The sequence below is a fragment of the Rhinolophus ferrumequinum genome, chromosome 13 (genome assembly GCF_004115265.2).
Source record: "Rhinolophus ferrumequinum isolate MPI-CBG mRhiFer1 chromosome 13, mRhiFer1_v1.p, whole genome shotgun sequence".
NCBI lineage: Eukaryota > Metazoa > Chordata > Mammalia > Chiroptera > Rhinolophidae > Rhinolophus > Rhinolophus ferrumequinum.
In genome coordinates this window covers 8,274,584-8,302,549 of record NC_046296.1, presented here as the reverse complement: position 1 = coordinate 8,302,549, position 27,966 = coordinate 8,274,584, and the positions used below count along the sequence as shown (strand labels likewise).

At 40.2% G+C, this 27,966-nt stretch overlaps 1 protein-coding gene and 2 non-coding genes across 3 annotated transcripts; all 3 read left to right on the top strand.

Moving 5' to 3' along the window:
• The first annotated feature begins 60 nt into the window (after positions 1-60).
• PTCD3 (pentatricopeptide repeat domain 3) lies at positions 61-27,876 on the top strand. The gene is made up of 24 exons (XM_033124367.1): positions 61-397; positions 1,300-1,352; positions 1,460-1,496; positions 5,870-5,915; positions 7,025-7,093; positions 7,565-7,669; positions 9,209-9,332; positions 11,313-11,428; positions 14,068-14,138; positions 15,604-15,691; positions 16,105-16,165; positions 16,432-16,514; positions 17,479-17,623; positions 18,375-18,425; positions 21,240-21,329; positions 21,624-21,652; positions 22,532-22,638; positions 23,369-23,447; positions 23,548-23,638; positions 24,037-24,122; positions 24,615-24,763; positions 26,257-26,298; positions 26,790-26,948; positions 27,225-27,876. The coding sequence occupies exons 1-24, from the start codon at positions 297-299 to the stop codon at positions 27,301-27,303; spliced, it is 2,061 nt and encodes a 686-aa protein (XP_032980258.1). The 5' UTR covers positions 61-296; the 3' UTR covers positions 27,304-27,876.
• Positions 4,952-5,025, top strand: TRNAM-CAU (transfer RNA methionine (anticodon CAU)). The gene has a single exon. It is a non-coding gene; the product is annotated as a tRNA-Met (tRNA).
• On the top strand, positions 25,723-25,859 carry LOC117033520 (small nucleolar RNA SNORD94). Its single transcript, XR_004424911.1, has one exon. It is a non-coding gene; the product is annotated as a small nucleolar RNA SNORD94 (small nucleolar RNA).
• Positions 27,877-27,966: the final 90 nt, after the last annotated feature.

The window sequence follows — 27,966 nt, the reverse complement described above, 5'->3', positions numbered from 1 at the left end:
GACGGAGATTTACGTAGATGAGATCACTTCCGTTCTGGGGCGGGGGTGGGGGAGTAAGAATTTCATTTTCACTAGCTTTCTTATTTTGAACACAATCGAAGATACATAATACTCAGATGATCGTTTTAGAAGACTTCTTCGCGGCAAATGAGGCGTCCTGAGCACATAACTTCCGTAACGAAGTCTTGCAAACCATGAACTTGTAACCTGTTCTATTCCCGCCCACCTTCACCTCCCTTGGAAATCCGGAAAGTGTAGAGCATACATTCCCAACATGCAATGCGAAGAAGCCAAAGATGGCCGTATCATCTGTTCGCTGGTTGACGGTCCGCTGCAGGCTTTGTCTGCCGTTGTCGGATCGGCGGGCAGAACCATTTGGACAAGCCCATAGCTGCAGGTAAGAGAGGCTTGGGGAATCCCGAGGAAGACCCAGGTGTCAACCTAGTCTCGTGTGATCTCTGTTTCCCGAGAGCTGTGGAAAGATGCACGATGCAGTGGAATGCGCATGCGCCCTCTGGTAGCCGCGTGCTCCCGGAACCCGGCGTGCAGAACCCGAGTCCTTGAAAAAGAGACAAAACGCATTTATTAGGGAAATATTTATTGGTAGACTAGCCTACCCAGGAGTTTAGAACTGTCGACAAGACTAGGATCTTGCTGTCGTGGAGCAAGCATTCTAATTAGTGTGGCTTTTTGCAATCCCATCTCAAATAAAAAAAAAAAATTATTTGCTCTCACTCATTTTCACGCAACCGGGAGGAACAGGGAGAAATCTTAAGATTTTTCCCAAATTAAAGGTAGTTTATGAGCGCCCTCCGTGCTGAATGTTGTGACGTTCCTGATGAAGGAAGTGAATTGAAAGGCTGTGGTGATTGAGCTTCATAGTTTGTCATAATTGCTTTAAGTGGAATAGTTTTTTATTATTATTAGGGCATTATCCATTTATAAATCAGCTCATTAATTGTCCCACTTACCTTGGGGTTTTAGATTCCCAATATTGAAAGTCTTTTATATTTCAAATCATCTGTTCAATTGTTCAAGTGCTATTAAAATTTTCCTTTTTTCCCTTGATTTTATGTAATGAGATTACCTGGTTAAAAATTTTTTTGACCATATTGTCTCCATGTCTTATATCTATTTTGTAATGGTTTTGAACTTGCTGTATATCTTCTCAGTGTACATCGGCATGAATTATCGAGTCATTTTGATCCATGATAAATTTGGGCTCAAAATGCACATCGTAGGACGTGAGGTGGGAACTTCAGATTGAGTATTAGCTTTAGGGCTTTTATTTTTTTGCAGATTTTATTCCGGAAGTGCAGCCCTCCCCAAGGCTGAAGGACCTGATGTAACAGGTATATAAAAATATATTGAAGTAATTCCATTTTTATATTAACACATTGTACTTCTTTGTAGTAGTAGTATTTGGAAATTGATTCACTTTTTTTTTCCCCACATTAAGGGATTGAGAAAGTGGTCATTCCAAAAAGGAAAACTTGGTGAGTATTCGTGTTCATTCCTCAAGTGGTGGAGTATTTATTATGAACAGAACATTGTTAAATAAGGACACAGTGACATGACAAGTGATGGAGAGCTTTCTTGGGGGAGGGAAGAACTGAGGGAGGAAAAGCTTGGGAGTTTAAAAGAACAAAAGAAGGTGAAGATAGTGAGTGAATGTGGAATGAGATTAACTTAAGAGTTGAAAGACCTTTTGAACTGAGTTTGGGTTGATATTTACATAATAGTGGTTAATTGTGAGCATCATCTTTAAAACAATTTCTTTTTCTTAAGAAAGTTTTCATATTGTTGGGAGACCAGACAAAAGTACTATCTTTATGGTCTTTAATAAGGTAAAGTAAAATAAATGACCTGGACTGCAAGATTTTAGCTTTTTTACCTCAGTGGATAGATCCTTGGACAAATGGCCTTATTCAAAGACACTTTAAACAGCTAAATCTTTCCTGAGTATTGCCAAAAGGTGGGTGGGATAAATTGAACATGCAAAATGGAAACAATTACTAGCAATCACACTATTCAGAGGCAAGTTATTTAATCTCTGTGTCATAGTAAAATGTGGGTAATGATACTAGTACCTACTGTAAAAGATTAAATGTGCATTTGAATAGTGCCTGCCACATTGTCAGAGCTCAGTAGAGGATAGCTATTATTTTAAGTTCTGGGACATGACATTTTTAATATGAATTACATGTATACATTTAATTTAGTAGAATTGATTTGTTAGATGTACTGTTCTGTATTCTGCTTTTAATTTTTAATTACTACATAGTATTTTATTATATTCAGGTGTATTTCTATCTTCCCTGGCCTGAGAATCAGAACCAAGATAAAGAGTAGGAATAAACATATCCATAAAGGAGTCATTTTCTTGAATGGCATTTGAGTCCAAAGCAGCTTACCAGCCTCTTTCCCTGAGGAAGGCACTACAGGGAATGCAAAAAAAGAGGGAGGTTTTGGGGGGGGGGAAGGGGTGTTCGGGTGGCTTATGATTTAGCTGAGTCCCGTGCACATGATCTAGTCCAGTACCTTATACTCACATTACATGTGTACATAACTTATACACCTGATTAGAGACAACACAGGATATATAAATCTAGAATGATTGTATTGCAGTAACCAAGGTGAGTTTTATTGAAAAATGTAGAAATTTTCTTGTACCTTAAAATAGGTAAAATTATTTTATTAGCATCAGAATCACCGGGAATTTTGTTTAAAATGCATATTCCTGCAGGTAATTCTTCCTAACCCTAAAGTATGAGACCCACAGATACAGAGAACAGTAAGGTAGAGTGGGACCTGATCATGACACGTGGTGGGAAGAGGCCAAGCAGGCAGGTTTGTGAAAAATGCTCTGTTAGAATAGGGGAAATAAGGTTGTTGATAACAGAGCATTGGTCAGCAAACTAAGGCCTATTTTTTTTACAGTGCATGAGCCAAGAATGGTTTTTACATTTTTTTTTGGTAGTTGAAAAGTCAAAAGAAGACTATTCAATGACATGTGAAAATTATATAAAATTCAAATTTCAGTGTCAATTAAAATTTTGGAACACAGCCTCACTCACTTGTTAATGTATTGTCTGTGGCTACTTTAATGCTACACTTCGTAGAACTTAATAGTTGCAACAGAGTCTCTGTGGCCTATCACACCTAAAATATTTATTAGTGTCCCTTTGCAGAAAAAGTGATTGATAGAGTTTCTCTGATAGCCCCTGAATTCCAGGGTCAGGAATTTATGCTTTTAGACTTGGAAGAAGCTGCAAGTACTCAAGTAACTGTTGCCTTACTTTAGAGATGAAGCATGATTTGAGGCTGTGATTTCCCAGATCACTCAGATGCCATCAGAGACTAACAAATTGTGGAGAGTCATTGTTGGTTTTCATGTATGAATGTGATGTGATAAAGGCAGTGTTCTAAACAGGTTAATCTGAATTGTACAGTTACTTTAGGGCAAGCTGGAGCATCATGCAGCTGGCTCCAAGTACAACACACCCACAGGGCAGATTGGGCAGGCACCAGAGTCCTTCTGAGGCAGATCCTGCTCCATAGGGTCAGCCCCTGCGCAACAACTGTTCCACTGTAGTCAAGGCCAGTCCTCACAACTAGTGAGGCCGAGGGTCAGTCCCTAACATTGATGTGCAATTATCAACCAAGGCTCAACTACAAGAGGAGGACACACACAACCCACACAAGGGACACACCTGGAGTGCGTGGCTCAGGTGACCAGAAAGACTGCTACTGAACCCCACAGCACACCTACTACATAAGGCCACTCTACTAAGACCGGAAGACATCGCAGCGCTACTACCTAATACATAGAAACAAACCCAGGGAGGCAGCCAAAATGGGGAGACAAAGAAACATGTCCCAAATAAAAGAACAGGACAAAGCTCCAGAAAAAGAACTAAGCAAAATGGAGACAAGCAATCTATCAGATGCAGAGTTCCAAGCACTGGTTATAAGAATGTTCAGTGATCTCAGGGAGAATTTCAACAGAGAAATGGGAAGCATAAAAACAGAGATGGAAACCATCAAAAAGAACCAGTCAAAAATAAAGGATACAATAATGGAAACGAAGAATATATTACAGGGAATCAATAGTAGATTAGATGAGGCAGAGGACCCAACCAGCAATGTAAAGATAAGGTAGCAGAAAACACCCAATCAGAACAGCAAAAAGAAAAAAATCCAAAAGTTGAGAGTTTAAGGGACCTTCAGGACAATATCAAGCATACCAACATTCTCATTATAGGGGTACCAGAAGGAGGAGAGAGAGAGCAAGGAATTGAAAACCTATTTGAAGAAATAATGACAGAAAACTTCGCTAACCTGGTGAAGGAAATGGACATACAAGCCCAGGAAGCACCGAGTCCCAGACAAGATAAACCCAAAGAGGCCCACACTAAGACATATCATAATTAAAATTCCAAACATTAAATGCAAAGAGAGAGTCTTAAAATTAGCAAGAGAAAAGCAATTAGTTACCTATTACATGAGGGAGCCCCCATAAAACTGTCAGCTGACTTCTCAGCAGAAACCTTGCAGGCAAGAAGGGAGTGGCGGGAAATATTCCAAGTGATGAAAAGCAATGCATACAATCAAGATTTGCTCTAACCAGCAAAGCTTTCATTTAGAATTGAAGGACAGATAAGGAGCTTCCCAGAAAAGAAAAAGCTGAAGGAGTTGATCATCAACAAACCAGTGTCATAAGGAATCTTAGAGGGACTTCTTTATGATGAGAGGGGTGTTAAGGATGGGTGAAAGGGGAAGGGATTAAGAAGTACAAATTGGTTGTTACACAGTAGTCATGGGGATGTAGGGTATAGCATAAGGAATATACTGTAATAAATAGTTATGGTGCCAGATAGGTACTAGATCTATCAGGGTGATAGATGGGAATGGGTTTGGGGGCAGGGTGAAAAAGGTGAAGGCATTAGGTGGCCGATTGGCTCAGTTGGTTAGAGTGCAGTGCTCATAACACCAAGGTCGTGGGTTTGATTCCCACATGGGCCAGTGAGATGCTTCCTCCACAACTAGATTGAAAATAATGACTTGACTTGGGGCTGATGGGTCCTGGAAAAACACACTGTTACCCAGTATTCCCCAATTAAAAAGGTCAAGGCATTAAGAAATACAGATTGATAGTTAATACAGTATGGGGAATATAATCAGCAATGCTGTAAAGATCACGTGAGGTGCCAGATGGGTACTGGACTTACCAGGGGGATCACGTCATAGACTGTGTAGCTGCCTGACTAATGCGCTATACACCTGAAGAGCTAAAGTAGAGTAATACTGAATGTCAACTATAACTAAATATATAGGTATGTATAGTCACGGGATATGGAGTACAACATAGGGACGTGGATTGTATTGTAACAGTTACATAAGATGTCAGAGGGGTAGTAGCTTGGGGGGTAGGTTATCACTTTTTGAGGGATTTAAATGTCTGTTGTTGCTTTGTATACCTGAAACTAATGAAATAAATAAATAAAAAGAATACGTAGGAAAATGGATAGGAGGAGATGAGATTCAAGGTAGATACAGTTGAGGATGGGTTTAATCCCTTCCCCTTTCACCATGAGATGAGGGTGGAAATCCCTAGCCCGGGGTGATGGTATTAGAGTGGGTAGAGAAAGCAGGGAAAGCATAGCAGGAATATTTACTAACCACCTGTAGGTAGAAGAACTAGACATTTTCTCTTGTTATTATTCTAATGATCTTGAGATACAAGAACCGGCTTTTGTTGAGACCTGAACTTTGTTACTGGCCAGTTCATTCTGAGAGTAGAATCACTTGTTCATTTTGTGAGTGTGAGAAGCCCTGGTGAGGATTAACTTGTGATTCTCATTCTTAGGGACAAAGTGGCCATTCTTCAGGCACTCGCATCCACAGTAAACAGGGTAAGTAGGAATTTTAGGTTTCTGTACCTAACTCAGCTAATAATAAATTTAATGTTCATACTTCCTCATTATTCACAATTAAACTGTTGTAGATCTAGAAAGTTTCTTGGAAATTATCTAATCAGTCTCTTTATATGACAAATGCGGAGTCTAAAGCTTTTCAATTTTCTGACCTGGCTGGTTAGGATGTTAAAGCCTGGACTTAGCTCCGTGTCTTTTGTCTTCAAAAGATGAGATGTGCCTCATGAGGAGTGTGGAGGAATATGGTTTTGAAAGTGGCAGTAGGAAGCTAGGATCCCCACAACCGCTCCCCCGACCCCCAAATACTGCCTCCGAGCCGCTATGTATGAGCAGCCTTCCCTTGAAAGCTGCTGGGAAGCACCTCCCCCCTTCCTGGAGAATCCAGGTCAGTATGGCAAGGCATCAAAGGGACAATCAGAAAAGATTCAGGATATAGGGAAAATTTTTCCTCTGCAACAAAGATTCCATAAGGCCTGGGAAAGGAAGCTCTGCGGGAGAGGAGAGGGAGAGAGGAAGTAATTTGGGGGCAGTTCTTAGTGAGCCCCTGGTGGTGCTTGAGAGTTGAAAGAAGTATAGGACCTTGGGCAGCAGGACACGGGAGAAGCTGCTGCTTGTTCCCCCCACCCTGATAGGGCCTGGCAGTGTCCTCCATTTGGAGGAAGGACTTGGACTTGTGTGTGGTTAGTGGCCGTGCTTTGAAGGAAACCCCAGTGCAGGAAATCGGTGCCCAGATTAGTTTAGAAGATCTTTACCTTGAGTTTAAAACAGCAGTAGTCCCTATTGATGGCAGACTGAGATCTTAAGGAACAGTCATGGGGGTTTGAACCATTTTTTGCTTTAAGTTGTGCGTAATTATAACCAAGTCTTACAGAGCCGAGAGGACGTTACAGCTGTGTGTGTGTGGGGGGGGGGGACACTCCATATATATACACTAACATATACACATGCACAAATGCAAATATGCATACATATTTCTGCATATGTGTTGCGTACAGAATTAAAACTTGATAGAATTTTTGGACATCACCAAAACTCAAAAGATCCTCTTAATAAAACTCTGCCTAAAGAGACTTCTGTCTTCTCCACAGGACACCACAGCTGCTCCTTACGCATTTCAAGATGATCCTTATCTCATACCAACATCCTCTGTGGAATCAGTGAGTGCTTACATGTGACTCTTCCAGTATTATGTTTCATCTTGTTGGTTTGGGTACAAGAGAGCATATGTAATTTAACTTAGTTGTAAAAACCTTTGAAACATTTACAGATGCTGATAAATTGGAAGACTTTTTGAATCCTTTATTACTTTCATCAAAAGGCGTTAGAGATTAGCTATGGAGAGGGTTTGGGGTTATGGTTTTTTACACGTAGGGCTCTCACACTGGAGCAATCCACTCAGTTTAATGCATTGTTTTTATATACCTCATGATGTGTATAAGACCTGAAATTTTGTCACACTCACTAGCAGAGGTGGATATGTTTTATTTAACTTCTAATTAGGATTCTGTGTATTGTTGGCATTCTGTATTAGGGGGAAGAATAATTCTTGCTGAGGGTATGACTTTGATCTCTTGAGTCTAAATTACGTGTAAAAACCAATTTATATCTAATTTTTTTTCTTTATATAGCGTTCATTTTTATTGGCAAAGAAGTCCGGGGAGAAGGCAGCAAAGTTTATTATTAACTTACATCCCAAATACTTTCAGAAGGATATAGCTGAACCTCATATACCGGTAAGGAAAGACAATTAGGATTTTCAGATAATAGTATATAAATGTAGATTAAACCAAGCATTCATGGCTAATACTTGAGTAGCCATTTGAATGTTCTCAATATTTGGGTGAAAAGTCCTTTAATGTGTATAGTTATATGTGCTTGCAATACTAACCTTTTTTTTTTTTTTAACTCCTTCTGTACGTATTTGTTCCTCATTTTATTTTCCCCATTTGGCTTCTGTGACAGCAGATTATTACATCTTTACATATGTGACTATTCCATTTCAGTTTCTTTCAGTAGCTTTTCTATCCACTCCTTAAGCATTGATGTCTTTTTTAGGTTTCCATGCTCACTCATTTCCTCTTTTTCCTGTCTATACTCTTCAATAACCCTTATGTTCCTTTTGGTATTCTTGTATGTCTGGCCTAGATCCCTCTCCTTTGAACTCCAAATTGTATTTCCAACCGCCTCTTTGTTCTCTACTCATGAAGAGTATTTGAGCAATGCCTGTCTGCTCTATATTGTGCGTAGTGTTGTCAGTACAGTGTGAGCAAAACAGATGCGTAATACAACCTCAGACTCATCATCCAGAAGCATTCCCTCTCACATCTCCCTGCTTTCCAAAACACATAAACCCAAACGCAGCCCTCCTGCTTCTTAAGCAGCACCTCCCAGAGACAAATTAGAAGGCCAGTGCGATTGTGTAGGTAAAAATCCTGAAATCCTGATCTAAGACAGTGGCAGCTATGGAATGATCATTTGTTGGCCCACCTTTTCCCCTTTGGGTTTTTCTCTAACAGTTATTCTTCTGTGCTTAGCTCACTTTTGCTTGAAGCTTTCCATGGTCCCCTGCCTCCATGGCAGGCAGCTCTCTCACACCTCTGAGATCTCTTATATCGTTTACCATTCACACTATGTCATAACTATTGCCTTATTTGTTTTCTCCGTTAGATTGTGAGTCCCTTGAGGGCAGAGAATAGCTTTCATCTCTATATCCCCAATGTCTGGGGTAAAGTAGTAGGCATTTAATAAGTATTTGAATAAATTAGTGAGTGAGGTAAAATCAGCCTACCTTAGTGGTATTAAATGTTCAGAGTAAAAGAAGCATCAAGGATGAAGTTTCTGCCTTTGAAAACTAAGCGTACTCTGACTCCTAATGAAGATTGGGAGGAAAGGAGAAAGGATGGTTTTAGCAAGGGGAAAACAATAAGTTTAGTTTGAAGTTGGGAAATTAAGTTGGAAGAAGGATTCTTCAGATATGAATTATGTTTGGGTACTTTTAAATTTTTCTCCACAAGCTAGGTGATAGCTAAATAGTCTTGTTTGGGAGACTGGAGAGGTTTTTTTTGTTTGTTTGTTTTGTTTTTTTAATGTTTTTTTAAGGTTGTATTCCCTACAAAGACATTCATGTTAAAATGATAAATGGTATTTGGTACATGAACCGTGAATTGGAACAGTGCCATTTTATTTTGGTGTGCTGGTGATAAAAATGTCCTACTTGGTTATCCTTTCTCCTTTACCTGTTTGTAGTAATTTTAGCCCTATTGCTTTCCTAGTGTTTAATGCCTGAGTACTTTGAGCCTCAAATTGAAGATATAAGTGAAGCCGCCCTGAAGGAACGGATCACGCTCAAAAAAGTCAAAGCTTCGGTGGACATGTTTGATCAGCTCTTGCAAGCAGGTGACTAAGTTCAGTCAGAGCCTCCCCTAGGAATGTGGGCTTAGAAACAGGCCACCGTTGTATGATCCCAGTAGTTATGTGTAAGAGTTACAAATACTGTTGTACTTAATCGGCTTGATAGCTGTGTTTATATTTTTAATAGTTTAATACATAATATTTTAAGTTCTGCTTTAGCTTCACTTTAAAATTATAGATGAGATAGAGTTGCAACTTTGTTAGTTTATTGTACACTTGTGCTGTATCACAGGTAGAGAAATTAGGTAGCTATTAAGTATGTTTGGAAGACAAAACGGACAAGAAAGAAACATTTAAAAAGGAAAGAGCACTAAACTGTTGGATCAGAGGCTTGGATACTGGTCCTAGTTCTGACACTAATTAGTCCTGTGTCCTTGACAAACTCACTTAGTTTCTCAGAGCTTCTGTCTCTCAAATCCTGTGGCTCTCTAAATTCAGTCTGGATGAGTGAACCTCCACAGGTATAGGTCTAGATAGTGTGGCTTGTGAACTACCATGAGAATGTACCGGTAGTAACATCGAAAGCAGCGGTATTGTTTTTAAGTTTATGGAATCTGAAGTGACAAAAATCAACCAAACATAGAAGAGATAGAAACTGAACTGAATCACTCTAACAGAAACATTTGTAGAAAGCCATGTTTGATTTGAGAGGCTGGGTATACAGCCTGTTACGGCATTGGCTGTACAAATGAATTGCTCGTGCAGATTATTACTTAGGGAGGGTTTCCTCTGTTTGTTCAATATGATAAATATCTGCTAAGTCTATATTAAGGCTCTTAGTGCTAAGACTTGTCTTCAGTGTTACATGCTGCATGGTTCAGGCACATGCAGACATTCAGTAAACATTTCTAAAGACAGTGTGTCAGACCCGTACCTCAGAGTAACAGAGTGAGCCAGCATACCAGGGAAGAGGGCTTAGAGAATGTTATTACCAAGCCTCTAATAAGTGCCGAACACTTTGCCAGGCATTTCACATGCTTAATTTAATTGTAACACCTTATGAGCTGCTGTGCTGTGTACTTATAAAGGAAAAATTAAGTAATTTTTAAGTGATATTAATATTTACATTAACTTTATGATTGTTATATATTATGTAATTACATGTTGTAATTGTATAATTACATGCTATGTTACTTACATATAATATAGTCTGTAATTATGTAATAAGATAATTCTATATTGCATAATGTATGTATTGATATTTAGTTAACATTAACCAATTACGAAGTAATTTTTCAGGGTCACCCAGTTCTGAAATAATAGACCCAATCAAATGAAACTTCATAGCCTATGTCCTCTCCCCTCTGCTGTGCTCTCTTTTCTGGGCTTTTAAATTTCCTGGTGGGCATTTTTGTCATCCGTATATTTTCTTTAGGAAAATGCAGTTACTTTTCTTTTAAAACACTGAATTATATCTCATATGTCTTTCTGTTCCCTTTTCTGCCTTTTAGTTAGGTGTCAAAATGGGAGCATAATGTTGGGAGCAACAGTTTTTAAAAGGTTATTGTAATTAGACATTTGTGCTCATATTTCTGCGCAAGTATTTCACTGGGGGCCCAGATCTAAGTGGAATAGTTCTCCTTGCATTTGTAACAATGGCACTGGGCCAGGGGAAGTACATGGCGATAACTTACAGCGTCTTCAGTTTGGAGGTGGCAATTAAAACCGTGAGATAGTTTCTCTGGGGATATGAGTGTCTAAAATAAGTGAACACAGGGTCACACTTCATCGTATTTTATTCTTTTATGTCAAAACACACGGTTAGTAAGGATTGTGGCTCTGCCTTTATCACTTCAGGTGTTGACGTGAAGTGATTTCTCATCCATTGTTAAAGTAAGTGGTGGATGATATTAAATATGTGACCAAGAAAGCCACAGCTCATAGAAAACGTGAAGAATTTTAATCTAATGGGATTTAGTTCTTTGATGTTTCAAGGTTTCTTTCCCTTTTTTCTTCTCCCCACAGGAACCCCTGTATCTCTGGAAACAACGAATCGTCTCTTGGATTTATTGTGTTACTATGGTGACCAAGAGGCCTCAACTGATTATCATTTTCAACAAAGTGAAAAATCAAAGGAGTTGGTAATGGCTTTTGGCAATAATTTTTAAAGTGTCTTTTGGTCGGAACACCTCAAAGTTAAGCAGGTTCTTCTGTGTTAGGGTAGTGGGGATTTCCTTTGAAGTGTGGTATGGTACAGTAGCTTTGATAAAAAGTGGTATAGAGGAAGAGAGAGATTTATACAATTGTTTTAACCCTTCCATTCTTAAAAATATTTTGATGTTGCCTACCAAATGCAGGCAAAGCTTTGACCAGAAGTATTTGGGCAGTCCCCTATGGTATTGTTACTTACAGTGACAGTACGATGTGTATTGGACAGCCCCCGCAACAATTCCTGCATACATGGGCAGAGAGGAGTGACCTCTCTGCTCGGGGTACAGAATAGTATCGTGCCTGGGGCTGGCCTAGATGCTGTCATAGTCTCTCTCTCAACCAAAGTGTTGGACTTCTACGAAAAGATCCCAGGGAAACTTTTGGCTCATGTGAACAAAAATGTACATATGACATTTTTTATAGTATATTCATACTTACAATTACAAAATTGTTGAAAGCAAACCAAATATCCAATAGTGGATGATAGAATTATAATAGTATTGTGTGGTGATTGAGAATACTAGTGTAGGTCTGTTTGGGTATGGAAAGGTACCGATAGGTGGGAAAATAGACTAGATAGCACTATACCATTTTTATTTAAAAAATTTTGATGTGCATAAAGAAAATGTCATTAAAAATTAAGTTCCTTTCTGTGTGGTGGAATCATGGGTGTTTTTTCTTTCAGTTTGACTTTTCCAATTTTTCTCCACTAAATGTGGATTACTTATGTACAGAATAACTGTCTTTTTATATAATTTTTAAAATTTTTCAGTTACAATTGACATACAATATGATATTAGTTTCAGGTGTACAGCATAGTGATTAGACATCTGTATAACTTGCAAAGTGATCACTCAGATAAATCTAGTACCAATCTGAAACTGTACATTCTTATTACTATATTAAGATGGCAAGATTTCATTCTTTTTTGACAGCTGGGTAATATTCCATTGCATAGATGTACTACCTCTTCTTTATCCATTGATCCATTGATTGACACCCAGGTTGCTTCTATATTTTGGCTACTGTAAATAATGCTGCAATGAATATATGGATGCATGTGTCCCCTTGAAGTAGCGTTTTGGGTTTCTTCCAGTAATTACCCAGAAGTGGGATTACCGGGTCCTTTGTCCCTTGTTATAGCCTTTGTTTTAGTTGTTGTTTTTTTTTTGTCTGGTGCAAATATTGCTACCCCAGCATTTTGTTTTCATTTCCGTTTTCATGAAATATGTTTTTCCATCCCTTTTCTTCCAGTATGTCTTTCCATCTGTAGTGTGTCTCTTGTAGGCAGCATATGTAAGGATTTTGTTTTCTTATTCACTCAGCCACTCTCTTTCTTTTGATTGGAGCATTTAATCCATTTGCATTTAAAGTAATTATTGAGAGATATGGAGTTATTGCCATTTTATTAATTTATATTTTTCATCTTTTTCTTTTCATCTTAAAGAAGTCCCTCTAACATTTCTTGTAATACTGGTTAAGTGTTGATGAACTCCTTTAGCTTTTTTCTTGTCTGAGAAGTTCTTTATCTGTCTTTTGACTCTAAATGATAGCTTTGCTGGGTAGAGTGACCTTTCTTTTCATCACTTTGACTATTTTGTGCCAATCCCTTCTGGCCGGCAAAGTTTCTGTTGTGAAATCAGCTGAGAGTCTTATGGGAGCTTCCTTCTAGGTAACTAACTGCTTTCCTTTTGCTGCTTTTAAGATTGTCTCTATGTTTTTAACCTTTGGTATTTTAATTATGATGTGTCTTGGTGTGGGCCTGTTTGGGTTCATCGTGTTTGGGGTTCTGCATTTTCTGGGCTTGTATGTCTATTTCTTTTGCCAGATTAGGGAAGTTTTCCATCATTATTTTTTCAGATAGGTTTTCAATCCTTTCTTCTCTCTTCTCCTCTGGTACCCCAATGATGCGAATGTTGGTATGCTTGATGTTGTTCCCAGAGGCCTCTTAAACTATCCTAATTTTTTTGTATTTTTCTTTTTGCTGTTCTGATTGGTTTTTTTTGCTACCTCATGTTTTGAATTGCTGATTTGACTCACTGCTTTATCTAATCTACTGTTGATGCCCTCTATTCTTTATTTCAGTTATTATATTCATCATTTATGACTGGTTCTTTTTATGTTTTCTGTCTCCGTTTTTATGTTTCTTATCTCTTTGTCGAAGTTCTCACTGAGATCACTGAGCATCCTTGTAAGTGTGGTCCTATAAACCAGGCTTGGTTTATAATAAAGGAGAAAATGTAGTCTTAGAAAAAAATGTTAGTTTGTATTGGGTTAGTATTAGACATTAATTATATTCCATACCCAGATATGTCATTTTCTCTTGCTTCCACCCTAATAACAAACAATATTTCTGTATGGAACAAGCCATACAGATGTAGCCTCTGAGGAAACAGGCTGTGTTGTTTAGATTTCCAGTTTCTCTGGGCTGCATACAGGGCATCCATTCATCTCTACTCCAGGCTGCCAGTTGCTTTGAAGTTTCCTGTGCCTTCCTGATTTTGAGTAGTCTAACTAGGAGAATGCATTGCATTGTCATCTTTTTATTTCTGTTGATGGTTCATTTCAGGAAGAGGCCACAGAGGAAACTGATGAGAAATCTAAGAAGAAGGCTGGTCATCAGTTTGGAGTTACTTGGAGGTATGTTACACACAGTTAGAACCTTATATCATGGTTTTATGCAATGTTCCCCATCACCTCCTGGAGAAGAGACTCTGCAATGTTCCAAATACCTGTTTTTAGTGTGCAGTATACATGTCACGGTTGGTATTCATACGCATTTGGACCTGTTTTCATAAGTTCTTTATCTCTCACCAGCAGCACAACGGTGACACTTGATTTCCCCCCATTTAGCTCCATGTGACCTTCACAGGGTGTGGTTCCTTTGGTGGGTCATCAGTTCTACCTTACACCATATCCCTGTAATTCTGAAAGATTCAATATTTTTCTTTATATAAGAATCCACATACACTAGAATGTAGTTCTAAAGTAAGATTAGTGGCCACCAAGCAGAATATTCATCACTTCCAAACAAAAGGTGAATAACATGTAACTGACATTTAAGGATTTAAATTAACTGAACTGTTGAATGATATTTCATGTGAATGGCTGGAGAAGGAAAGCTACCATTAATATTTGGAGTCTCCTTTGATGTGATAAATTGCATGGAATCAAATTAAATTTCTTTAGTAGATTTTAATAATTCCACATATTGGTTAAGAGCATGGACTTTTGGAATGTCCTCCTGGCTCAAATCCTGGTTCTTTTCGATTTCTAAGACATTGGTAAGAGGGAGAGTTAAGGTACAGCACAGTTTGTATAACATGGTGTATTTATTTATTTTTTTTTTTAAGAAGGAGAGTAGATACACTGTAAAATCGTGCTAGACTAAGACAAAGGATTCAGGAGAAACTGCTTGTTCGTGGTTTCCTCTGGGGAATTGGATCTAATGAAGGAGGACAGGGACACGTCACTGTGGACCCTGTTGTACAGGTTGCTTTTTGTTTAAGGCCTTGAGTATACAGTCATGCGCCACTTAACAATGGGGTACATTCTGAGAAATGCCCCATTATATGATTTCATCCCTGTGCGAACGTCATAGACTGTAGTAACACACAGCTAGGTGGTATAGCTGACTACTGTAATTGTGCGTGCTCTGCTTTCCTGCAGCTGGCAGGGTGGTCAGTTTGTTCACACCAGCATTACCGCAAACACGAGAATAATGCATGTGCTACCACATCACCAGGCAGTAGGAACATTTCTGCTCCATTATAATCTTCTGGGGCCACTGTCATATATGCAGTCGCTGCTGACCAAAATGTCATTATGTGGCACGTGACTACCTATTATTCATAACAATTCCCTTTTCAGTCCTGATTCTGCCTCTTAACTACAAAACCTTGGACAACTTAAGATCTCTGTTCCTCAGTTTTTCTTAGTTTCAAAATGATGATAACCATATCTCCCCCTCGGTAGTAAGAGTTATTTGAAATTATATGCATAAAGTGCTTGGCACAGTGCCTGGAACATTTTAAACTCAATAAATTGTGGTAGCTCTTATTGGCTTTTCCTTTGTCCTCTGGTTCACACTTACTCTTGTGTCTAGAGCGAAAAACAATGCTGAGAGAATCTTTGCTCTGATGCCAGAGAAAAATGCACATTCCTATTGCACAATGATCCGAGGAATGGTGAAGGTAAAATTTGTTTATTTATTTTATATTTTTATCTTTAATTTCCACTAAATCAGGGTGTCTCTACATAAGAACTGTTGACAGTTGGGCCAGATAATCTGTCGTGGGGGCTGTCCAGTGCATTATTGTATGATGGTAGCTCCCTGGCCTCTGCCCACTGCATGCCAGTAGTATATCCTCCCCACCTCTCACTTGTGACAACTAAAAACGTCTGCAGGCATTACTGAATGTCACCTGGGGAGCAGACTGCCCCTGGTAAAGAACCACTGCACTAGACCCTAAGGTTTATGAGAGCTGGAACCTTGTCTGGTTTTGTTTACTACTATATTCCCAAACCCTAGAATAGGAGATGTGCAAATATTTCTTAAATAAATACATTTGATGGTGCTCACTTTTTATTTTTTTCCCTCTTGCAGCACCGAGCTCCTGTGCAGGCATTAAACTTATACACCGAATTATTAAACAATAGACTCCGTGGTAAGTATGTTTGGCAAACTCCCCTCCATCCTTTTTTTCTTTCTTCTCTAGAGTCTCTAAAATCTTTGGATCTTGCTTCAGTCATTGGCTCACTTTTAGTCTTTTTCTGTGGTATTGGTGTTTGAAGAAGGAGTAGAGATCCAGGGAAGTAGTTTTCTAGGTTTGTAGACACGTTGCATTGAGTCAGGAGCCACGTGCCTTAAGTGGAGTCATTTAGGGGTTAATCTTCAGCCCCTTTTTATTAAAGTAGTTTTTTTCTTTTACAGCTGACATACACACCTTCAATGCATTGATTGAAGCAACAGCAATGACGAATGAGAAACTTGAGGAAAAATGGAATAATATATTGGTAAGGAGGAATGCTCGTTTTGTCTTCTGATAGGCCTAAAATATCTTTTGTTAGGAACACACAGGATGGAGACAGCATTCTTTGAGCATCTTCATGGCAGTGACTGTACTGGGTTCTCAGACAGGGGTTACCCCCCAGTGTCTGACGTGAGAGGAAAGCTACTTGACCTACCACATCACAGCTAGAATTCAGGAAGACCAGGGTTGCTTTATTCATTTACTTCTCATAATAGGTTTTTTATTAACAAAAATAATGCCTATTTATTGAAAAAGTATCAGGTAAATAAAATGTAAGTCACTAGATTGGAGAAATTTAGGAATAGAAACATGTTATGCCATGCCAACTCATTTACAAAAGGAAAACACACAATCCATTCTCATCCTCTTGCTGTAGTCTCAGACTCACTAAGCAGAGGGCTGAAAACAGTTGGACACCTTTGCCAGGTGGGGGTGGGGTGACTGAATGGAAGGGTTTCTCTAAAATGCAGAGTCACTGGTCCTGCTAATTCATAGGTAATTCTTCCATTAGGGATCTATTAACCTGCTTTAGCTATAGCCTGGTAGCCAGGTTCTCTTTTTGCATGTAATAGTCCTTTATGGAACAAATTGTCTACTGTTGACTGAAAATACTGACTGAGTATTTGATCAACAAAAGGATTTACGTAGGAAAAGAGTGCAACCCGGTGTGTGCAGACATGGCAAGCTACGTGCACACTTTGGCCTGCATGCCAAGATGGAGAGGTATGACAGGGTAAAGGAAGTCAGTGGGAGTTAGAAACATAGAGCTTTGTTATAGACAGAGTTCTTTCCTCGGCGGGTTCTCGCGATAACATAGAGTGCAAGAACGTCCATGAGCCCTAGCTCGTCCCACAGACCCTCCCAACAGATGATGTTTGCTTCAAGTTCCAGTTAGTCTTTGTCATTACCCAGGCATAAAAAATACTGCCTACTTTTGATTCACCTAGGAACTGCTGAAACAAATTGTTGCACAGAAGATGAAACCAAATCTACAGACTTTTAATACCATTCTGAAATGTCTCCGAAGATTTTATGCATTTGGGAAACTGCCAGCCTTACAGACCTTACGTGAAATGAAAGCCATCGGAATTGGTGAGGATGCATCCTAGTGTCCCTCAGTGGCCACCGAGACAGTGCTGACGGGAAGGTTCAGGTCCACACGAGCAACAAGAGGGACTGGAAACTCCTGCTGTTTCTATAATGTGTTGGGAATTTCATTTCCACCATTTGGCACCTGTAATCACGTGCATTTATCACGGTGGGATACCGTTATCATCTTCATGCTCCTTATAGCAAATTACAACGTTGTTTATTTTAGGTACTTCCTTATGGATCTCTTGATTCTGGGGAGTGCTGTTTTCCTTTAGTTAGATAGTTTTAAATCCCATGACATTTTCTAGTATAATTAGGTATTTGAACCAAAGTGTGTGCTAATGGGTTGTATATTTTTCAGTAATTACTAGGTTGGTGCAAAAGTAATTGCTGTTTCTGCAATTATTTTTAACCTTTTAAACCACAGTTATTTTTGCACCAACCTAATACTTGATTGAAGGTCGTTTTGGGAATCAGTTCACTTTGCTATGCTTTGGTTCTTAAATGAAGGCTCGTAGTACATCAGCTATAATATTTTAGTGATGGGTGTCTGGACTTTCTAAAAATGACACCTTTACATTAATCTGATGAACTAGGAAATGTCTGTCCAAAGGAACAGAAGTGTATCATCTTTTATTTAAATACCAACATCAATGTTTTTAGCTCAGTGTACCTTGGTAAGCTATATTTTGGAGAACTGTGTTTGACTTACTTTATTTCTTATTTTTCTCTGTGCACCTGGTAATTTGAGAACCCTCACTTGCAACATATCACTACATTATTCAGCTGTTTTATCATTACGGTATGTACGACATTATATTAATTTATGTAGAAAATTGACCCAGGACCCTTAAGTTTATGTGATTAATTGCAGGCCACCTTCACTGCATATGAATTAAGAATAGAGAATTCACAAGTTAATCTAGTCTGGGCAAAAATTTATTCTTGAGGGTAGTAACCTTGTGTGTGATGTAAAACTTGTGCTGGACGGGATGGGCTCATTAAGGGTATTCACAATGTGGGTGTACAGTTAGAACTCGTCAGAGGTATTTTAGCTGGGAGTTTCTTTTGCTCTCCAGAGCTGTGCTGCCCAATGCGATAGCCACTAGCACGTGTGGCTATTTATATTTAGTTAAAATTAAATAAAATTTATAATTACATCGTTGCATTAGTGCTCAGTAGCTACATGTGGTTACTGGCCACTGCAAGGTGTGATCAAAACATACAGTGAATGTTTAAATTAAAAAAATTTATTACAGTAAAAGATACACTGTCATCAAAATTCCCCCCCCTCTCTTCAAACACACTTATCCCACTGTTCTTCCCACTTTCTGAAGCAGTTCTGGAAGTCCTCTTTTGTGAGTGTCTTTAGTTGCGCTGCGTGGCTGCCTCTATGTCCTGAATCGATTCAAAACATTTACCTTTCATGGTTGTGTGACTTTGGGGAAGAGCCAGAAGTCTCATGGTGCCAGATCCAGTGAATAAAGTGGATGAGGACACACCGTAATTTTTTATGTGACAGAAATTTCCATACCAGAAGCAGTGTGACACAGAGCCTTTCCATTGTGATCAGAAAATATGGTGAATGCTGCTGCCAAGTGCCATCCAACAGAAAGGCAGGAGTCTTCAATACAGGGAGTGGCGCGTTGAACCTTAGTAACAGTGTGTGACAAGTGTCAGCTCGTTTGGTGCAGTCAGTCTGGTATGAGTTATGGTTGAGAGGTCTGTTTCAAACGTCTGTGCCATAAATCATCCTCCATCATGACAATGCTCCGTGTCACACATCACTTCTGGCACGACAATTTCTGTCAAATAAAAACATGACGGTGTGTCCTCATCCACCTTATTCACCACATCTGGCACCATGTGACTTCTGGCTCTTCCCCAAAGTCATAATGACCATGAAAGGGAAACGTTTTGAATTGATTCAGGACATGGAGGCAGCCACGACACCGCAACTAAAGACACTCATGAAAGAGGACTTCCAGAACTGCTTCACAAAGTGGCAAGAGCGATGGGATAAGTGTGGTCGAAGCGAGAGGGAGTATTTTGAGGGGGATTAATGGCAATGTATCTTTTACTGTAATAAACTTTTTATTTAAACATTCACCATATTGTTTGATCACACCTCGGATGTGCAGGTATAGAATATTTCCATCTTTGCAAGAAGTTGTTGCACAGTGCTTGCTGCCCCACAGTAACCTGAATCTTATTTGGAAGCCTTGTAGGAGAATCTTGAGGCTGTTTGTCACCTACTTTTAGGTCAGCTCATCCCTTTTGGAGCTCTGCTCTGTTGAGTAGAATTTAGAGCAAGGCACACCTGAGTTGAAATTTCACCTTAACCAAATACCAGCTCTGTCAAAAGGACCGGATACCTTACCCTGAGTGATACCACCAGGGTGTAATTATTAAATGAATTATGCATAATATCTTGTCCTGTGCTTGGAAGGCACACAGCAGGCACTCACAGTCTTAGTTCTCATCCATTTGCCCCAACTTGAGAAAGACCCCCTGTGCTCAGAAATGACAATTCTAGTCCTTCTTTCCTGTGATAGACTTTATATATAAAACCAACAGAGAAAAACTTATTGTCTCTGTTTTGGAGGACGGATTTTACAAAATCTACATCCTCCCCTATAGGAAAGTTTATCTTTTAGGGTTGGGGAAATAGGTAACTGACTTTATCTTGTAAATAGGTAAATTCTTTCCACAATAACTGTATTTTCTAAAATTTTACTCAACCTGGTGACTTTGTAGTGAAACTGCGTTTCTGACCCCAAAACCTCTTCCATCCCTGTTATCAGCATATCGCTTTGATTCAGTTGTAACCTGTCAGTGATACTTAGGCTTCCTAAGCAACACCCATGAACTTGGGGGCAGGGTGAGGGAGGAGTGTCTGTTTGTCTTATGCATACAAATTGGTTGCCTACAGTAACAATTTCTAGGAATTTACCCAAAGGACAAAGCCTAAAACAATGATGAAATAATACACGTAAAACAGATTATCATGTAACTAATCAAATACTTAAAATTGCAAGCAAATGGAAACATGCTTGAGGAAATTATAAAAGTATATCTATGCTGTCATTAAACCTGTCGTTATCACTTGCATCTGGATCTAGTAGGAAAGGGAATGTGGATAAAGTGTAATATGTTTGGGAGTATTTATTGTATGTGCATTTTCTGACCTATTAGTCCGCAGGTCACGTGATTTTAAAGGACTGCCCACATCCATTAATTGTACAGTTTTCTTTTTCTTGGCCTTCTCATTCTGATTATACTTAAAAGGAACACAGAATGATTACTAGCAGAAACCATGTTTTTCTAAGTTTGTGGGCTTGGTAAGGGTGTGTTTGTGTTTATATGTCCATCTGTCTTTCACACCAATGAAAGTCAAGTTTGTGGAGAGACTAAGAAGGAAGGGAAAGTCTGCATTGGGAGCACGTGGACCCGGGACTTTCTCAGATCGATGGCGAGTTGCACTCTGCCGGTGCCAGGCCTTAATACGGGGGCAGGGAAGGGAGATCTGTGGCCCTTGGTAACGGGTCCTGTGCTCCTGGTGTTGGTACCGGAAGGGGACTCACGATAAAAACCCATTTGCTTTCTTGTTCTGCAGACGCCCCTTCAAAAGGATCGTCCCTTGTGATCTACGATATCATGAACGAATTAACGGGGAAGAAATTTTCCCCACAGGACCCGGATGATGGTATGTACAGAAATTGCTTGTGAGAGACAGCCAGATTCCCTGGGTGCCCGTTTTTAGAGGCTTTTGTGATGAGGACAGGGTTTCATTGAGCTTAGTAATCTTTTGGGTTATTATTTTCAGAAAGCCAAAGTGTCTGTAGCACTTCGATGTATAGTCTCTTTCCACTTGAGTTTTTATTCCTTTAGGTTTATCTTCTGCAATACCAATTTTGTTGCAGGATTTTTATTAATGTTACTGATTTGAAAATATATTTTATCCAGAGTAACCAAGGCTCTTGTGAACTTTGATTTTCAGATATGTTTTTTCAGTCAGCCATGAGAGTTGTAAGTACCATTTCTTGCTTAACTTTTGTTTTCGTGTTTCCTTTTATCCATCTCTGAAATTCATCTGTAACTGGGAGCGGATGGGAGGCCTCTCCTTGATTCTTTCATTTTCTAACTCTTATTTCTGTTGATGTTTTTGGCTCTTTTTTCTTTCTGTAAAATCTGTACTAAATCACATAATATCCCTACCCTGTGTTTATTGTATATATTGTCTTTCTCATATCTTTGTTCAGATGAGGTTTTAGAGTATTTCAATATGCCTATTGGTAACTTTTTAAATTGATGAAACTTGTTTTTAATTTTGGTTTTTCATTTTATGATATTATAGGAAAAATTTCAAGCAGCTGCAGAATGAATTAGTGTATCCTGTTCACTAAGTATAATTACTTTACAGTTTAGTGTGTCTCCTTCCAGAATTTTTCCTCTGGGTATTCAAACATGCACCCCCAGATACATTTCCATGGTATTTTGTTTGTTGACGGCAGTACAGTATTTCATAGGAGGAATGGACTCCAATTTACTTAACTCTTCTCCTGTGGATGTGTTTTGGAGTTATTTCATGGGTTTTTTTGCTTGTACAGTGAGCAATGGGGTACAGTGAGCACCCCATCTGTCTTTGTGCACTTCACCAAGTTTTATTGTAGAATTGATTTCTGAAGATATAATGACTAGGTCAAAATCATTTTGTTTTAAATTTCGCAGAATTTGGGGGTTTGTTTTGGTTTTCCCCATTTTCCTATAACTCATTGCTGTCAACTAATAATAATGTTGAATCAGCATACTTACTTCCACAAGTAACTACTTATTTTTTATGTAACGAGCCACTCTTTGGCTGGTAAGGATCTCTAAGAGGGATACTTACTACTTACAAATTTTCAGTGCTCCTCTCTCAGAGATCTGGAACTTGCTTACCAAGTGCATGGCCTTTTAAACACTGGAGACAACCGGAAATTCATCGGACCTGATCACCGGCGTAATTTCTATTAGTAAGTATGTTGGTAAAGTATCCTTTGGCAATAGTGGAGCGCCTGTGTGCCGCCAAGTGGGAGGCTGTTGGTGGCCCTGGGTTTTCACCTCCGACTTGAGGCAGCGCGCCCCTGACTTAACAGTACGTGGTAGCGGGGCACTGGGAAAGTCCAGCAGCGGTAAAACGGATTTGCCAGGCTGAGCTTCTCCATAACACATTAAATCCACATGCCTTTTCCTCTACGCCCTCCTGTTTTATACTTTTGAATTTATACTAGGGAGGGTCCCTAAAAATTTCGTCACAGTCTCTTGTTTTTAAAGATGTAGAGGCTGGAGCCTAAAGAGACTTCTTAAATGGCTTTGCCTTTAGGCGGCTAAAAACAAGAGCTGAAGGAGTCAGCCCGTTGGTAGGTGTGCGGTGATTGTCTTCTGTGGGTCCAAATCCTTGCTTCACGTCAAATGCTTTAAAATGAGTGTGATACTCACAGTGTATGGAGCATGAGGCGAGCATGCTGAGGAGGCCGTCTGACCAGTTGAGGATAAGGCGGTATTAACTGGGAAATCCAGGCAGCACAGGTAGCACCTCCTGGGTTAAGCACTGGCCCGTGTAACTTGAAATTGTTTGAAATTATAACTTCTAAATTGTTTCCAAATTCTGTGTAACACATCATCGTATAACTATGCTAAAATTTAATCATTCCCCTGTTGTCAGGGATTTTAGACTAAACATACTTCTTTCCTCTATTACAGTTCCAAGTTCTTCAGTTTGCTTTGTCTAATGGAACAAATCGATGTCACCTTGAAGTGGTACAAGGACCTGATCCCTTCAGTAAGATGCTCCGTTACTTACCATGTAGCGTCGTACACGTGTCTGTGGGTATCTGTGCTGATTAATACTTGAAAAATATATTTGTATTTCTCTTAATCAGGTCTTCTTACCCCATTCCCAAACACTGATAGATCTTCTCCAAGCTTTGGATGTGGCCAACAGGCTGGAAATGATTCCTCAGATCTGGAAAGGTCAGTTTAAGCTTTTGTGTCCAGGCCCATCGCTTTTCATTGTCCTACGTTTTGATTAACAAACATGCTAACATTGTTTGCGATGAAAACTTCCATTTTTGACAAAAGACCGTACGATTCTCACAGGCTGGTGGCTGCTCGTAGTGTGTGCTGTGTGACACTTGCCTGGGAGCAGCCACAGCTTTCACTACACTACTCTTGTCCATTCTTACTGTGAATCAGCCTACTGGTTTTCTGGAGTCCTGAAATAAATCTGGACTAGGTAATGTCAGTAACTTATTTTCACTCACTGAAAAATACGGATAACAGCTGACAGCAGATAAACGTCAGCCAGAGAAGAGAGGGTTGGTTTTACATTACAGTGATCACTTCTCACTACATTCCTGTTTTGTTTCAAGATAGTAAAGAATATGGTCACACTTTTCGCAGTGACCTGAAAGAAGAGATTCTGAAGCTCATGGCAAGAGATCAGCATCCAGCAGAGGTAGGGTCGTACTGACACTGAGGTTTCCTTATTATTAGGTGTTTTCTAAGCAGCGTATCCTGTATGTATCACTGCAGGCCCGGTGGGGGTGGTTTCCCTGGTTCCATCTATCATTGTGGAGAATTACGCCATCTAACCCCAGATTTAAATTACACATTGAAACATATCCAACCATTAGCAGAATACCGTTTCTAAAGTCACTCTCGTTCTTCTAGTCCAAAGCAAGCAACATGAAAATATCCTGACAGTAGCAGCTTGCATTTAAAAATCTAGCTAAAAAGAAAGCCCATGGTTGGATTTGAAAGGTGGGGCTAATCAAATTATTTACCCCAGGGCAGGATGCTTTATATTTCACTTACTTGTGTGCTATATATGTGATGTGTTCAAATGGTGAAATGCATTGCTCAAAAACTTTGAATGATCCTATGTAGTCTCCTGAACTTAACTTCTCATCAAACCAGTTAGGTAGTTCTAATTCCTAGAGCTTCTCAGCTCCAGGTGGCGTTTGCTGACTGTGCTGCAGATATCAAGTCTACTTATGAAAGCCAGGATGCCAGACAGACCGCTCCTGACTGGCCAGCGAACGCTCTGAACTGTATAGCGGTCCTATTCTTACGGGCGGGGAGAATCCAGGAAGCCTGGTGAGTATGACACACACATGCAAACTAGAAGCATTTGTACTTGGATCTCAGAGAACATGACCCTGGGTAGTAGAGCTTCTCACATTGGGCTGTGTGATGTGTAGTTTATCAGGGGACGAAGGAGTTTTCTACATAATGAGGTAACTCTGGAAACTTCCCAAAAAACTGAAAAGCAAACTTAGGAGCTGTCTAGTCAGTATACACGTACATGATGTATTTAAGAGAGGACAACCTTTTGGAATAAGACCAGTATACATGATTTATTTAAGAGAGGATGTGGTTCAATGGGCTCATTCTCTTTCCATTAATTACCTTTGTTTGCGGTATCTGTGGGCAAGTTACTTGTCTGTCCACCTAAATAGAACAAAGTGATCAAAGAATCTTTGAAAATGTTTTGGGCATTTGGTTTATTTGGGTATTTCATTTATGGGTGCTCCACCGTCACCCAGCTTAAAATGTGGGCTGTGTACTTGGACTTCAGGAAACAGGCATTTACCAGAATGGACTAAACATGGCCTTGAGTAGAACCTGTCCTTGCTTTGTATTCTGGTTACGTGTTTGCATCAGCTCTTCATTCCACATACTAATTTTTACTGTTTAATTGTGAATGGAGACTTTATGCATATTCATTTTTCCCAAAGCAGAGGAGTCAGCAAAAGAATACTTTGTAGGGGTCCTCCCAGTTGGATGGCTCTGCTGTGTTTTGCTTTGGATGTAAATGTTAGTTCTTGGAGTCAGTAAGTGGGGAATACTGGTGCATGGCTTCTTCAGCACAAAAAAAGTAACTTAATTTGAACACGATTGTTAGTCCAAAATGGCTGTTCACTGTCTCCCAGAAAAGCTGATGAGGTTTTGCTGGTCTCAGGAGTATGAATCACACACGTGACCTGCTATGCTGCCAGTGACAGAAACGTGATGTTGACTTTGTTAACTCAGGCAGGTTGAGACTCGTTATGAATCAGGCTGTGATGATTGGCGCAGGGGTACGGACCTCAGCTAAGTCATGGGAGCTGAGTGTGTGTGTTTCTCCTCTGTCCTGCATGTGGCAGGATGGTGGTGAGCACATACACGAGACTGAAGCCTCACTCTGAGCCTGCTCTTCATAACGTAAGCTTAGGACGCACTGAATTCACACTGGGAGGTGGGAGAGGACAGAGATCGTGCTGTCTCCCAGCTGCCCATGCGACACACTCCGTCCCTGGAAGACGGAAGTGATCCTCTTCAAGTGGATGTGCCCCAGCACTTCTCAACACTGGCAGCGAATCAGATGTGTCTGTGAAACTTACGTACATATGTGAAGTTTGGGAGGAGGGAGGTGACTGTGACGTAAAGATGGCTGGGAGCCGATGTCGCCCACCGGCGGGCATCTGCAGGGGCTTCTGCTGTCGTTAGGAGGGGCACTTAATCTCTGAGTCCCGGGACCAGCTGTGCTCGTCTGGTTGCCTTCTGCTCTGTTAGTATTCATAATCTTTCTCTTACCTCGTCCTGAACAGGAAGATGTTGGGGCTTTTCAGGAAGCATAACAAGATCCCAAGGTAAGTTGAAGTTAACAGGCCTGCCTGGGTACGTCCTTGAATTACCTGCGTGGGCTTAACTTTTATTGTGGGGTGATGGGACTTTCCTCTGTCCCCGGCCACTTCGGGGACAGTCTTCTGATAGGCACGCAGGTGGACCATTGCGCCTGCTGTCTCAGGCACCCGAGGCAGACGCTGACTTACCTGTCAGTGACCATAACTCCAGGGATCCATGAATAGTCCTGTGACGCTTAGCGAACCAGTGTGCGTGATCTGGCCCAAAGTTAGACTTCATGGGACTTTGCCTCCAAAGCTACGGTTGAGGATTTTATGATGGAACTTTCTGTTAGGTTGTTGCAAAAGTAATTGTAGTTTAAAAGGTTAAAAATTACAAAAACTGCGATTACTTTTGCACCAAACTAATAAAATGCTAGCTGTTGCAGGTAAATCTTGGACGGAGTGGGGTTTGGGGGTTTAGTTGGGGAATGTTGACATTTTGCTTTCTTTTACAGAAATGAGTTGCTGAATGAGTTTATGGACAGTGCAAAAGCCTCCAACAGCCCTGCCCAGGCCATTGAGATCGTGAAGCTGGCGAGTGCCTTCAGCTTACCTGTCTGTCAGGGCCTCACCCAGAGACTCGTGGCTGACTTTGCCATCAGCCAGGAACAAAAGTAAGTACTTAGCTCCTGTCTCGTCACCGGGAAGGACAGTTCTACAAATGGAGCACATTTGAATCTGCCTTTTCTACCCCCTGAATGTCCTTCATTCTTTGTAAAAAGTCAGGATGTGTTATTGATTTAACAATTCATTGATCGTACAAGTCAGGGAGGCGTATAGCTGTGGCTGTTGGAACCTTTTCCTTTGTGAATATAATTTAGTGAAGCTGCAGAATTCCCTATCGCCACGCCTGGATTGCAGTGTAACGCTCCAGTTTCTTTTCCTTACAGGGAAGCCCTGGGAAACCTAACTGCATTGACCAGTGACAGCAGCAGTGACAGCGACAGTGACATCAGTGAAGGCAAATAAAAGTGGCCAATCAGGAGCAGCTGGGGCCTGGCTGGCATAGCCACTCTAATTCCACTTGAGAACTGAGATTTTACTATTTAACCATGATATGAATAAAACAAGAAATGTCGAGCTGGTGAACTTTGAAATGCAGTTGATACAGCACTGACTTGTTCAGGTTAAATTCCTAATCCGATACTTAACTAAACCGCCCATTCAGGGTTTAAACCGAAGCAGCACTACCCTGTGGTCTCCTTGGACACACACTCCGAGCTGCACAGGACCCGATGAGCATATGCTCAGCACCTGCACGTTCGCCTCCGACTTCTCATGGCTGTCAGCTGTCGCCGGGTGGCTCACCCTCCCGGTGGGAACCTCAGCCTGTTGGCTGATGCTGTGACGCTGCTGGTTACTTCCTCCACCTTAGAAACGGTGTCTAAAGGAGGTTTTCAGTTACATCACAGTATCCCAATTTCAGGGATATTTAGATGTGAAAAACTTGCACATCTTATAATCAATTAAATGACAATGGCAGGAGTTTAGGCTGCACAACTGGGAAAATGAAGACTGTAAATAAATACTGTAATTAATGTCCGTGTGTGTGCGTTTTATTATTTCTGTATAGCCTTTGCCGTAGCTTTCCCATGAGACTCAGGACTTGCACAGGTGTTTGTCTCCCTCTGC